Genomic DNA, 14,414 nt, shown 5'->3' with positions numbered 1-14,414 from the left:
GTAATGCTGCTACAGCAATATCCCTATTGCTTATTTCTTTAAAAAGCAAAAAGCCACCTGGTGGTGAGGCAAGGGAATGATGGACACAAGGGAAAATTAAATGGGAACAAGCCATGTTGGATCAGGCCAGTGGCCCATCAAGTCCAACACTCTGTCACAGAATAGCCAAAAAAAACCCAGGTGCCATCAGGAGGTCCACCAGTGGGGCCAGGGAAGTGGCACTGGATGTGTGTGGTGAATTGAAGAAATCCGCAGCTTCCCACCCACATTTCCCCCCAAACTGCTTTGAGTATTATCTTTCTGAAAAGAGCATACCAAGGCAGGTTTATGGGAAAACACAGCAAACCTGGGAAAATTTGGATGGTGGGTAACTGTAGCATGTAATATTGTGTGGAAACCCAGCTCCCAGCAGCTATTTTGGGGGAGCACAGAGCCAAATATCCAAGGTAAAGCATCATAAAGGTTTGCTGAAGACCAGTAAGTTCTTATCTCTTGCAATAATGTGTGGGAAATGTTCATCTTCATACCATCTGCCTCAAGTATTGCAGAAACTGCTTCTTCCTGAACAGGAGTTTCCCAGCATACACTGTAATCCCTTCAGGCCTTGTGTTTTCTGGCTTTGGTCTCTGTCCATAACATGAACTTTTTGCCTAAATATCCTAACAATACATATCTTTATTCATTTTCATTTTTGGTATATATAAACATTAATACTATTAATAAGTAAAAGGATGTATTTCACTGCTGTTTTGCGCATTACTCAGAGGCAAACTCAAATTTGCTGTCAGTCTTCCGAGAGCCTGATGTCCTAGGTAACCGTGTTCCACCTCCTCTCTTCTGGCCTTGTGGCCTAGTTTGGGGTTCCAACCCACAGTATGAGAACTGTGGCATCAGTCAGATAAGCCGTGGGAAGCACTTGACTTCTCTGTCCTCACAAAGGACTTGTAGACACCCCAGAATACCTTTTGAAACCTCTGGGGCCCCGAGACCCCAGTATGAGAAATGCTGCTATAAGATTCTTGTGAGCCATTTCACATATAACTTCTGTAATTTCTTCTGTTCAAAGACTGGTTTCTTTATTTGATTTTCAGGAAGCTGCAAAGCTCGGCAAGAAGGTGATGGTGTTGGATTATGTCGTCCCTACTCCTTTGGGGACTAGATGGGGTAAGTCAGTGATTCACAGCTTTTGTTACTCTGGGGCAAAGACATCTGTATGATTATACTTCACGGTCAACCTGAGCGCTAAAAACAAACGAGAGTATCAGATGCCTTAGGACTGTGCAGCTTCAATTTGCCTCTGGAATGTGCAAGGAATAAGGGTTCTTGGACTTGAATTTCTACTAGCAACCAGCTCTCCAGCTCTGCTAGCTGCATTTTAAAGAGGATTAAGGCAGTCTAGCTTGGGGGGGGGGCGGTTGTGTGTGGATTATATCTGGACTCTTTGCATCAATGTTAGAATCTATAAACCAATCCAAAGAGACAAGGGACTGGGAAAGGGAAGTTGCCTCCCCCCACTGTCCAGTGTGGGAACTCAGTTGGGTAGGACAGGGATATGCATTTAGCCCATGTCTGCATGTTGAAGCTGCAAGGGGAAGAGAAAAAAGTGTTAGTTGTTGTTCCCTGGAGTGCCTGAGTCCCTGTTCCTTCCTGTCATGTTGATGGGTACTTAGTTAATATGAATAACCAACCACCTTCTCACATCATCTTATATTTTCTTGTGTTTGCTTTTCTTACTCTTTCTGTTTGTAATATTTCACAGCACACACACTACCCGTTAACTTTCTAGTCTTGTCATGGCTGCCTTTTTAATCTACATACTGGAGAAATAAGATCCAGAATAATAGCCCCATGGATATATCACAAGGAAGAGTCTGACCCAATTCCCTGAGTAAAGGTTTTCCAATAGCAGTCTACTCATCTGTTATCTGTTTATTACATTTTTATCCCTCCTTTCTCCAAGGAGTTCAGGGCAGTGTATATGGTTCTCCCTTCTCAACCAATCAGTATTTCTACTGACGGCACTGTTGATTTCTGCATTAAATTTGTTGAGCAATCCCATTGGTGGGACTGAGGATACCATAAATTATGATATGAAACTTAGTTCTCTTCCTCTCTTAGGTCTTGGAGGAACTTGCGTCAATGTAGGTTGCATACCTAAAAAGCTGATGCACCAGACAGCTTTGCTTGGACAAGCCATATCTGATGCACCCAAGTTTGGGTGGCAGCTGGATCCCAAAGGTACATGCATGGAAATCACCTTTGTCTGCTGTCTGTGTTCGTTGTAGGAACAAAGTGATTCATAGGAACAAAGTGATTCCAGTAGGGAAGGCAGAATTCAAAGGGATATAATCAAGGTTATATCACACACACAAAAAGCAGTGTACTCACATAAGCAATTTTTGTGGTTGTTTTTAATATTTGCTCAGAGACAGGGATTCTTTGTCTTCACAAGCTGGATTGTGCATATGCAGTTATCGGGCATATTTGTTCATAGCAGAAAAGTCACCACAACAGCACTAATGGTATTTGAGAAAATCTGAACCCATCTTGTGCAAGACCCCTTTTACAGAAATACAAAATGAGGATTTAGGTGGTTTCAGAAGATTGTGCCACACCACCTGCAGAATACTCCGAGCTACATTTACCCACATCATTATCCTTGCACTGTGTCAGCAAAACTCCACAAACCTTGGAGAATTAAACTAATTTAAAATAGAAGGGGCATAGCAGTGAGTTAAGTCAGGCGCGTCCATAATTATGTCACATGCTAATGGAGAACCAAGGCTGTGGGAAACCAAAGATGCACAGATTAAGAGTTGGATTCTTTTTTCCCCCTCAACAGTAAATCACAGCTGGGAAACCATGACAGAAGCAGTTCAGAATTACATTGGCTCTCTGAACTGGGGCTACCGGGTAGCCCTCCGAGATAATAAAGTCACGTATGAAAACGCTTATGGAGAATTTGTTGGGCCTCACAGGATTAAGGTACTGACTCTCTGCGTAGTTTATTGTACCATTCTGTTTGCATCATAACTCTCCTGTTTTACCTGAGCAGGGAAGATCTGCTTTAAATGAGAACGTTCTGCTAGATTTGGTAGCTAGGCCAGGACATGCTATCTTTATTGTTAAGCAATTCTAGGCAACTTGCTTGGGAACCTCTATATAACAGAAAGCACTTTTAAAGCAGCAAAAAAGGATTTTTTTTTCCTTTCTCCTGCTAAGGGACAACAGAGGAGGAAGGAAGGATGGATGTCCTCATGTTATATTTGGGGCAAGGAATCCTCAGATTCCTGACTAAAGGTGAGCGAGGAGCCCAGCAGCCCTAGAGGTGGTTTTGAAGCTTCAGTTGTTAAGTCCAGCTGTTGAGAGCCCTGGGCAAAATGTCTCCTCAGAGTCATTAGAGTTGGGGCTTTTGGAGCTTTCCCTGAGTCTGCAGAGCAATCAGCGTGGCCACTTGCTGTGGGAGAGGCAAGCAAGCTACTACCTCTCTCCCAGCTGCATCCACTGTCTCTGCTGTGGCAGTAGCATGAGCCCCCTTGAAAGCCTGCCCCTTATTTTGCTGGTGATGGCAAATGCAGCTCCTCGTCTCCTCTTCTGTTTCTTCCAGCCTGCAGGTGTCTCATGGTAAGCCAGTAGGTTTACCTGAGACAGTTCCTCTCTAGACTGTGATAGGTACTCAAATCCTAGTACTGAGTCCAACAACAAACCCAGATACTGCATCCCTGTCCATGCATCTGCGTAAGCAACACTTAAAGGATCTAAGAGCACCATCCTCACTAGTGAAGGCTCACTGATACTTTACGTTTTCCTGCGTGATAGATACCATCATATGCTGAACATGTCCTTCTGCTGTTGATGTTGGGCAGTTTTTATGCAAGCAGAAGTGTCTTTATGTAGGAGCTGAGACAAAGCCGACATTGAAATGTGTAGCAGTCAGAAATCAGTGAGAAAACATTTCAGTCTCCCAGGATACTTCACTGGGAACCTGAATCACACCCTACTTCAACAGCAAAGACTTGAAAGGGAAGCTCCAGCTTGAGACTGCTGGACTAGAATGTTATATTAACAAATTCTGTTTGGACTGAATTGGGACTCTTGTTTCATTGCAGCTGTGAAATAAGGATAGCATAGTTAGAAATACGGTTATTATTACAGCAAATACTATTGTGGATTAATCATCCTGTTCTTATCTTGTATCTTGCGGGCTCTGCATATCACAGACCTGCCGCTATTCTTTACACTCCACAGCCTTTTAGCTCCGCTGACAATATTTTTCCCTTTGTAGCCTTGTGTGCCAATGAAAGATTAAACTTCACACATCTGATAAAGGAGGCTATGATCTCATGTCGCATTAAATCTGTTCAAGGGGTTGCAAGACTGTTGCTTTTGCAGTAACATCCATGGCTGCCCTTCTGAAACTGGTTAGGTAGTGTGAGCCTTCCAAGGCCTAGGGGCTTAGATGTGCAAGACATGGTGGGGGGGGTGGATTGCAGCAATGGCTAATTGGGCTGTTGTGGGAATTTGGAGTGTGCTTAACAAACCGCTGGGGAAAATAAATTGGAAGATTTTGGGGCTTTAGTAGATCGAACTATTTTAATCCCCCTCCCCGGTTACCCAAGTGCTGAAATCATGTGCCCATGTTTAAGAAAGTGTTGTTGCTGAGGTTCTTTCTGTACAAAGGAAACTTTTTTTTATTTCACATGTACAGGTTAGGTCTTAATTATGGCAGCTTGATGCACGAGTAGCTCTCTGCATTTTCATTACGTAGCCAAATGCCTAGTGGGATGAGAGATGAGAGCGGAGTGCATTGTAAGAAATGCATGTTATTCCCAAAAGCTTAGAATAAAAAGTTGTTGTGCTCTGTTGCTTTAATTTACAGGCAACAAATAACAAAGGGGTAGAGAAGTTTTACACAGCAGAGAGATTTCTGATTGCCACTGGAGAAAGGCCCCATTATCCTGGCATCCCCGGAGACAAGCAATATTGCATCACCAGGTAAAATATAATGCTGAGATGGGAACAGAAGGGTCTTGGTAGCCTCCTGGGAAGAGATGGAAGTTGGCAGCCTGCAGCAGTGAAGAAGTTCCTAACTACAAGTTCATCTTGGGGACAGACTGGTCAATTGGCATCTCAATGACAGGCTGATGGGGGGCCTTAGTTAAGGCACATTCTGTAAAAGGGGTCATTCAGACAACAGTGTTTGGACATGCATGCATCATACAGATTAATGTGTCATGGATTTATAATCCCACTCGTGGGATAGGGCAGGATATAAATCTAAAAATTAAATTAAAATAAAATAAGTGGTTGCCACCTTGCATACGCATTTAATAGCAAATCGAGGTTTGTGTCCACCTGATGTGTGAAGCAGCCATATGATAAAGAACTACCGACATCTGAAGACTCATTTGTAAAATATGTGTCTTAAATCAAGGGGCCAAATCTTGGGCTTCATTCAGAGCCATCCGAGCTGTCTTATAAAAGCTGCCACAGGGGCCCATGGCACTGGAGGAGAAGGGGGCTAATGTTGTCCTAGTACCATTTTCCTAAAGCCACCATTTGCCCCTTTGGGAAAGATAATCATAGACCACCAGCATCTTATTTAGTTTGTCCCCAAGGCATTGCCAATGGAGACAGATGCTTATAGAATGACAAGCAGGCCTAAACTTCTCTTTGGTAATTGAAAATTGCCATTTGTGTAGCTAAATCACGGTGTAAGTGGAGAAGGCCATTCAACCTCCATTCTGTATGGAATGTTTCCCTATTTAATTGGGTTACTTATGCACGTAACAGCATTCCATTCTTGAGTAGCCTACAGTACAGGAATCCCATTGACCATTTGTTGCAGTTACTCCCAAATGCCTTACTGTGGATGGAGGTGGTTGTGTTCTCCTTATGACTTTATTTCCACTCTCCCCCCACCCTTTACTTTTAATTCACAGTCCAGTTGTGTAATGATTTCTCTTGTATTTTGTTTCAGGGATTAATTTATTAATTATTTCCCCCCTGCAGCGATGATCTCTTCTCCCTGTATTACTGCCCAGGAAAGACGTTGGTGGTTGGGGCTTCCTACGTCGCCCTTGAGTGTGCAGGGTTCCTTGCAGGTCTTGGTTTAGATGTGACTGTGATGGTGCGCTCCATTCTCCTAAGAGGCTTTGATCAGGATATGGCAAATAGAATAGGGCAGCACATGGAAGAACACGGAATCAAGTTCATTAAGAGATGTGTGCCCACCAAGGTAAGATTGGTTTTCGTTTTTTTTTATTCCAGTGAATATGTAATTTTTAAAAAGTAGTCCTCATATGAGTATTTTTATGAAATTAAAATGTTGACAGTTTAAGAGGTGTTGATTAATTTCACTCTGGGCATTAATAATTTAATGTAATTTGCTCTGGGCATTAATAATTTAGTTTCCCTAGCACCATTAACGTGCATGACACTAGAAGCATTCATAAAACCAGTCCCTGCCCCAAGGAGCTTACAGTCTGCATTTCTTCAAAGGGAACATGGAATTGAGAAGGATTAAATGGAGATGAATATGCTTTACAGTGCAGTCCTAAGGATGCTTTCTTGGAAGTAAGCCCCATTGAATAATAAGGGTCTTAATTCTGAGTAGACGTTCTCTGCGTTGCTCCGTTAATATCAGTTGTGCATATTTTGACCTAGTTTCAATAAGGGAAAGATATTAAATGGTTATGTCAAAGCATTCATGGATGAGATGAGTTTTGAGGATTTACTTGAAGGAAGGGCTGGGGAGTGGCATCATGCAGGTATTTTGGAAGGCATCTTCCAGATATCTGGGGGCAGCAGGGAGAGGAAGGATGGAGCCACTGAAGGGAGCAGAAGATTGTCAGGCACCTGAGGAGGGAAGGTCATTGGCAGGGATATTTCAGGATATGAAAGCAGAGAGAGAAGGGGAAGTGAGATTATGGATGGCTCTGAAGATAAAGGCATAGTTTTGCTGGATCAGAGATAAAAGAGGAAGCTAGTGTAGAAGGAGTGTTGCATAGTTAGAGAGATGAAAGAGATGAAGAAGTTTTGACAGCAAAGTACTGAACTGAGATGAGAGGGCTGAGGTGCCCTTTGTGTCCCTCCCCTCCTCTTTGTCCTAACTAAAATTCTCCTCCTTTCTGAATTCAGAATATGCAGAACTTCACCAGACTGTTCCTGAATGATCAGTGTGTCAGTGGTATTTAGGAAGCTCTTGGTGAGAAAGGATTAGCAAAAGCAATTAGTGTTTGTGTATGAAAACAGCATTTCTTCTTGGTGATTAATACATAATTATTTTCCAGTGGCAGGGAAATTGTTTTTCAATGTCAGTGAGACATTAAGCCAGTGGTTTATAGGTTCTCAGATATTTCAAAACTGGAACATTAACTAGAACAAATGCTCTTCTTTTTGTTCTGGGCTCACCAGAAGGTAGGGGAAAATATCCAGTGCAGCAGACCAATGGTGTGATCATCTCCTCCCTTAATAATGAATATGACATTTATCAGGAGAGAGATAACAGTATTAAAATCACAGATAATTTTATGTTTTATGCATAAATTATAGCTACAACCAGGCTGAGAAGAAGGTGAAATGTCCTCGCTTTACTCAGGCTGCATTAAACAGTAAAGCCACTTTAGTATCCTTGATCCTACAAGGTACCATGCACACCTAGAATGAGATTAATGTTCTAGGATCATGGGGGGTGGGGGTGGGGGTGGGGGGGGAGGAAACTGAAAGACATACTGGCTGAGAAGAACACTTGTTCTGAGCAAAGGAATGGAAAAAACTTCCTTTTTTGCCAAATTTGCCAAACTCCTTACTTCCAAAAAGGTGTTAAGAGCACAGGGACCCTTACAAACTAATATCTGACACATTGGAGAGGTCAAGAACCTTTCACTAGAGGAAACAAGTGATCTTGTAGCCTGAGGACCCAGCAACGCATTATGTTTGACTTGTGACCACCATGGGGATTTACAGTAGTTGAGAGTTCTCCATGGGAACTCTGTTTTCATGCACGTGGTCCAAATCATGACCACAGTGCATGGAAATAATGGGTTTCTGCCTTCCTTACACTCCCAACCCACAATGGCCAAAGGGGACAATAACTGCCCAACTCAGTTCTGTGCATGTACTGATGGGCTACATATACAGCTGCCATTGACCAAATTGGGCTTCCAGGGTTGTTTGGAGTCAGGAAAACAGCTGTGTTGTGGGGGGGAAGTAGGAACCCCTTCTTACCATACACTGCTGTTCCAATCCAAATTGGATACCTGTACACCTGACGGTTGAAGGTTGACCTGCACAGCTCGTATCTGAGTAGAAGTCCTTCTGATGTGCACATGTGAAACATAACGTAATTTGGCCCATTTATTAACAATCTTTAAAATTATTTTCTTGTTTTAAAAGCTTTGGGCTTTTCCACCCCCTATTTTCTGTGTGGGAGAGGTAGTGACATAGTATATAGCCAGCTCTCAGAAGCTAAGCAGGATAGGTACTTGTAAGAGGGACCACCAAGGAAGACTGCAGAGAGAGGCAATGGCAAACCATCTCTCCTTCTTACTTGCCTTGAAAGCCCCTTGCTGGGCTTGCCATAAACCTGTTGCAACTTGACAGCAATCTACACACACATATTTTCTGTGCGTTTGACTTCTTCAGCATAAATGGAAGAAGCTGTAGTACTTTACTGTATTTGCTTACCACATAATTAAAGGATCACTTTCTTTATGCACTGATTATAACAATGGCTTTATGTACTTGTGGGTGGAACAGTCCTGCTCTGGCCTGCAGGCCCTGTTCCACCCTGTCCTCCAAAGTTTTCTCAATACCTGAAGAGGCTTTTCTCTCTCTCTGATAACTCTCCGCCACCATGTGACTTTTGTAGGAATTGCCTGCTGGGAGGGTCAGGGGACTCCCAGCTTCCCATCCAAGTTCTGAGGTCCTGCCTCTGTGTCTTCCGCTGTCAAGTGCCTGGTTTCCATGGGGACAGCTTACTGCCTTGTGTGCCCCTGAAGAAATAGCTGCTTGCCCTCTAACTGCCTTCCATGGTGCTCCTTTTAAAATAGTGTGTCCAAGACAGTGGAGGTCTGTGTGGGCCCCCTCGGATATAGGCTAGCACATGGCCATGACTGCCTCCTCCAGACCTCAGTTAAGAGTTCTGTCTGCTCTGATGGACTCGGCACAAAAGAGACCTAGGACTTTTATCGTCTGTCTTTCCCCACCCACTGACCGAGTGAGGCTGGGTCAAAGCTTTTCCTGAAGTCTCCAGGAGCTTCTTTCTGGAGTCCTTCTAGGCCAAGGGTGGGAAACCTGCATCCTGAGGGCCGTATACGGCCCTCGAGGTCACTTGGTGTGGCCCTCGGGGATTGCTGGACAGATACATAGATTGCCGTGTGGCAGCCTCCTTGGAGCCTGGCTGGCCAGCGAGGATCATGAGGCCCAGCTGCACTGTGCAGCAGCCTCCCCAGGGCCAGGCAGGGATCCCAGGGCCCAGATGTACTGTGCAGCAGCCTCTCTGGGGCCTGGCTGGCCAGCCAGTATTGCTGCAGGGCCTGGAAAAGTTACTGTCACAATTCAGTTTGCACTTGATTATCCCAGATGGCATGGCCTAATATGCTAATGAGTGTGTGACCTAATATGCTAATATTAAGGAATGTGGTCTAATATGCTACTGAGTCCTGCTGGGCTTTTTCTACAAAAAAGCCTTGGACCTATGCATTTGCCTAGGGCGGTGGGCCGGGTGTGTGTGTGCCAGATTAGGCTCTCCCCACATGACTTCAAATAGAAAAACATTTACATTAATTTTTCTGGCCTGAATCATTCTCCCTCGGCGGAGCATTGTTTTTTAAGTTGATAATTTTTTATGGCCCGCAAATGATATTATAAATATCCATATGGTCCTTGGCAGAAAAAAGATTCCCCACCCCTGTTCTAGGCTTAATTCCTCCAAATCTCTGTTCCCTGCTTGAGGAAGGGGGAGACTGGACCATACTATTATCTCTAGCTGGACTTATTGGCATTTTTATAAAGGTGGGCTGAGCTAAATCTGGAAAGCAGTTGAACTGACTTCCTCCTTGCCTGCTCTGGGCCCAGAGAGAGGGGAAAAAATTAAAACGCAGTGAAGATTTTGCTCATTTCAAAGAAAAAATGCATTTCTTCACAACTTGAAAAGAGCAAGACATAATAAATGACCTCCTGTTGGTATGCTTAAAAAGCATTCATTCCTCCCCCCCCCCCTCCGCCCCTTGGAAGCCTGGATTGTACTGAAGCTATGATATAATTTTCTTGGACCTACTGAATTCAGGGCATTATTGTCTTTTTCTTGTTTGTTTCCTTCTTTTCCGCCATGTTGTGTAATCCCTGGCTCATTCATATATTTGAAGAGGGGTGGGGTCTAATTTTAATGTCAAAGGGGGCATGTGCCTGAGATGAACTGGGCCTTCCCTACTTTAGCTTCCTTTGGTCTGTTGCCTCAAGCATTTTCTTCCAGCCCTGCTCCATTAGCATGACGAGACAAGGAAGGGTGGAAGATTCATCCCCGTTACCATCATCCTTCTTTTGGTCTTAAAATAGGTATCCCCTCCATGTCCTGCTTTCTGTGCGAATGGGGGCAGATAACAACAAACATGGCTGCCCCCTTTGCCATGTCTGCTCTTGCCATTTGCTGAGAGGCTTCTGGGATGAAATCAGCCTTCTCAGATGTCAAAAGAAATTAGTAAAAAGGAATGATTGATTCATGGAAGTGCAGTGTGACAGTTGCTTCTGAAAAAAATAGAGGGGGCCAGTTTCAAATGGCTTATGTTTTTAAAATCTTAGTTTTCAAACACACTTTTAGGGGGTAAATTCATAATGTAACAAATGGATCTGTTTCTGCCATGTGAAAACAATACTTGATTTTTACCTTTTTGTAGATTGAACAGATCAAGGAAGGAACTCCTGGGATACTAAAAGTCACAGCTCATCGTACTGAGAACAATGAAATCATTGAAGGAGAATACAACACAGTAAGTAATTTGCACAAGTCCAGTTGTTTTCACTAAAACTGTGCATGGAGTTATGATTTATGTGCTTGCTGACATTTCTATATTAGACATTGGGCCCGTTTGTATGGCTGCCTTTCCAGAATGTAAGCAACTGTGACTACATCGTGGTTACAGTTGTGCAGGAAAACATGGCCACTGCATCCACACATCATTGGCTATTGCACTCTTGCTGCGCTGTAGCTCTCATACACAACAAGATTGTCTTGTCCATGCAAGAAAGCTCAGTTGCAAAATGTTTGCTGTAGTGTGTCAGTAACATGATGGCTACAGCTGTGAGTTAACATGGACATGAGGATAGCTTCCCCTATTCATGCAGTTACAGCAGCTACTGCAAGATGTGAACCTGTGGAAATGGTTGCCCACTGTCCCTGCTACGTGTTCACTGCCATATCTCCAGAGATCACTCACAGTAGCTCCTTGCATAATGGGGACTATGTAAACCCAGCCATTCATTATTATTGTGAACTTTGAATCCTGAATCTTCAGGTCATTACTTTAATGTAATAATTAACATAGCAACCAATGTCCTGAAAAATGTCCCTAAGTTTGCAAGAAACAGCATGCATGCGGGTGTTTTGCAGGTGCTACTGGCCATCGGGAGGGATTCATGCACAAGAAAAATTGGCTTGGAGAGGATCGGAGTGAAGATCAATGAGAAGTAAGGCAAAACCTTTTGGCTGTCTTGGCTGCACCTGTGTGATTTGCTTTTGCCACTGCGCAAAGACTTTAAAGATTTAGTTTTCTAGGGAGACATCAATTTCCTTTCCAGCCAATTTCTGTTGCAGTAAGGGGGAACTGCTTAATGAACATTACTGAACATGCCAAAAGGGCAAACTTTGCAATAATGAGAACGTTAATGGTTCATATGCTAGCAATCAGTGCTTTTGAATAATCTCTCTCATGGGATAGTGAGAAATACTCTGATAGTGGTTGTCATTGTGAAATGGGTATTTGTGTGCTCCATATTGTCATGAGATTTGATAGAGCTCCTGTGTTATGCAAGATATTGTATCAAATGGAAGAATATGACAGGTGAAGTCTCCCCCCCCCCCCCCCCCAGTCATAGCTCTGCATCAATGGGGAATCTGGACCTTGCTAACTTTCCCCTCCATCCAGCTATTCAAGCAACAGAGGCTTTGTCATACTGAATGTAATAAGTCCCTAAGAGGGCTCTTGTGTGTACTTAACATCTTGCAGCACTAATCCGGAGACTGGTGACCTGATAGCCAAAGTTTTTCCTTAGGTGCTTGAATCCATATGGAAACCACAGGGTTCCTGCTACCTCTCTGGATTCCATAAGCATCATACACACAGAGAGAGAAATTTCCCTTGTGTAGCACTGGTGGCAACACCACGGAACTATCTGTAGGGTTTAGGACATTTTTTTTTCAGTCTTTCTCAATAGCTTATTATTGATTTATATGACAACTTTTTTCTGGGAGCTCAAAATGGCATTCATAGGCTTGTTTCAAAGCAAGTGTCACATCCAAGCCAGGTCCAGCTCCACATATGCATAGCTTTAGCAGTGTGGCTGCATCTGGGTGCCTTGAGCCCTTAAGCCTCTTTCTTTCAAATCACACGTTCCCCTTAAGACTCTGCTTGTTAGGAAGAATGGGACATGCACATGCAAACATGTAATGCCCCCTCTGCTGTCTTTTCCCCCCAAGTCATCTCAAATCACAAAGCAAATGGTGCCCTGTCAAAAGCTCCGGTTGGGGCTATTCTGTTTTCAGTTAAAGGGCTGAGTCATCAAATAAGTAAAAGAAAGTGAACGTATGGAAAGCGCACTCTGTTACTGAAAAGCTATAGCTTTTTCACACACACACACACACCACTCACAACTGAGAATTTGGACCTGTATGTGGAGCACTTTCCATATGCTCAGAGGCACCAAGATTCAGCTTTTGTATGGAAAACAGACTGGCTTTGTAGGGGCCCTTCCCTTGACAGCAGGTTGAATAATTTTGACAAGGGACTGATGTTTCAAATCCACACCCTACTTAGCTGCTCTTTTTCTCCCCCTTGAAAACAACTTGCAGAACAGGAAAAATCCCTGTCAATGATGAAGAGCAGACCAATGTGCCTTATATCTATGCCATCGGAGATGTGTTGGAAGACAAGATGGAACTCACGCCGGTGGCAATTCAAGCGGGTAGGCTGTTGGTACGGAGGCTTTATGGCAGATCAGCTGTGAAGGTAAGTTATCACCAAATGTTAGCATTGTCATAACTTGTAAATATTTTGTGCTTGTGATCCTCATATTAAACAGAGCTCCATAAAGGGGTGCAAGTGGTTGCTCAGGCATGCCTGAGCTCCTTCCTGACACACAGAAATGTAAGCAGAGCACAATTTTGCTTGTGCCAACTCTGGCTGGATACAGAGGCAGAGTAGCAATCTATCCCTGGTCGCTTAAATTGACACAAGAGGTTTTCCACCACTCCCCAAACTATAAATGGGCAGTCTTTGCAGTGGAGGACAGTAAGCAGTGGGGTGCTGCAGGGCTCGGTACTGGGTCCCATGCTCTTTAACTTGTTCATAAATGATTTAGAGTTGGGAGTGAGCAGTGAAGTGGCCAAGTTTGCGGATGACACTAAATTGTTCAGGGTGGTGAGAACCAGAGAGGATTGTGAGGAACTCCAAAGGGATCTGTTGAGGCTGGGTGAGTGGGCGTCAATGTGGCAGATGCGGTTCAATGTGGCCAAGTGCAAAGTAATGCACATTGGGGCCAAGAATCCCAGCTACAAATACAAGTTTTTGGGGTGTGAACTGGCAGAGACTGACCAAGAGAGAGATCTTGGGGTCGTGGTAGATAACTCACTGAAAATGTCAAAACAGTGTGCGTTTGCAATAAAAAAGGCCAACGCCATGCTGGGAATTATTAGGAAGGGAACTGAAAACAAATCAGCCAGTATCATAATGCCCCTGTATAAATCGATGGTGCGGTCTCATTTGGAGTACTGTGTGCAGTTCTGGTCGCCGCACCTCAAAAAGGATATTATAGCATTGGAGAAAGTCCAGAGAAGGGCAACTAGAATGATTAAAGGTTTGGAACACTTTCCCTATGAAAAAAGGTTGAAACGCTTGGGACTCTTTAGCTTGGAGAAACGTCGACTGCGGGGTGACATGATAGAGGTTTACAAGATAATGCATGGGATGGAGAAAGTAGAGAAAGAAGTACTTTTCTCCCTTTCTCACAATACAAGAACTCGTGGGCATTCAATGAAATTGCTGAGCAGACAGGTTAAAATGGATAAAAGGAAGTACTTCTTCACCCAAAGGGTGATTAACATGTGGAATTCACTGCCACAGGAGGTGGTGGCGGCCACAAGCATAGCCACCTTCAAGAGGGGTTTAGATAAAAATATGGAGCAGAGATCCATCAGT

At 43.7% G+C, this 14,414-nt stretch overlaps 1 protein-coding gene across 1 annotated transcript in view; it reads left to right on the top strand.

The window, feature by feature from the left end:
* TXNRD1 (thioredoxin reductase 1) overlaps positions 1-14,414 on the top strand; it is a 95,454-nt gene that overhangs the window by 68,216 nt on the left and 12,824 nt on the right. Inside the window, exons 6-13 of the mRNA XM_060245586.1 lie at positions 1,092-1,164; positions 2,119-2,238; positions 2,843-2,985; positions 4,880-4,995; positions 6,013-6,238; positions 10,899-10,991; positions 11,612-11,688; positions 13,070-13,226. Coding sequence (XP_060101569.1) covers positions 1,092-1,164; positions 2,119-2,238; positions 2,843-2,985; positions 4,880-4,995; positions 6,013-6,238; positions 10,899-10,991; positions 11,612-11,688; positions 13,070-13,226 — 1,005 coding nt within the window. The remainder of the gene's footprint in view (positions 1-1,091; positions 1,165-2,118; positions 2,239-2,842; positions 2,986-4,879; positions 4,996-6,012; positions 6,239-10,898; positions 10,992-11,611; positions 11,689-13,069; positions 13,227-14,414) is intronic.

The sequence above is a fragment of the Heteronotia binoei genome, chromosome 8 (assembly GCF_032191835.1).
Source record: "Heteronotia binoei isolate CCM8104 ecotype False Entrance Well chromosome 8, APGP_CSIRO_Hbin_v1, whole genome shotgun sequence".
NCBI classification, from domain to species: Eukaryota; Metazoa; Chordata; class Lepidosauria; order Squamata; family Gekkonidae; genus Heteronotia; species Heteronotia binoei.
The sequence above is the reverse complement of the archived record's forward strand: the minus strand, read 5'-3'. Positions and strand labels throughout refer to the sequence as shown.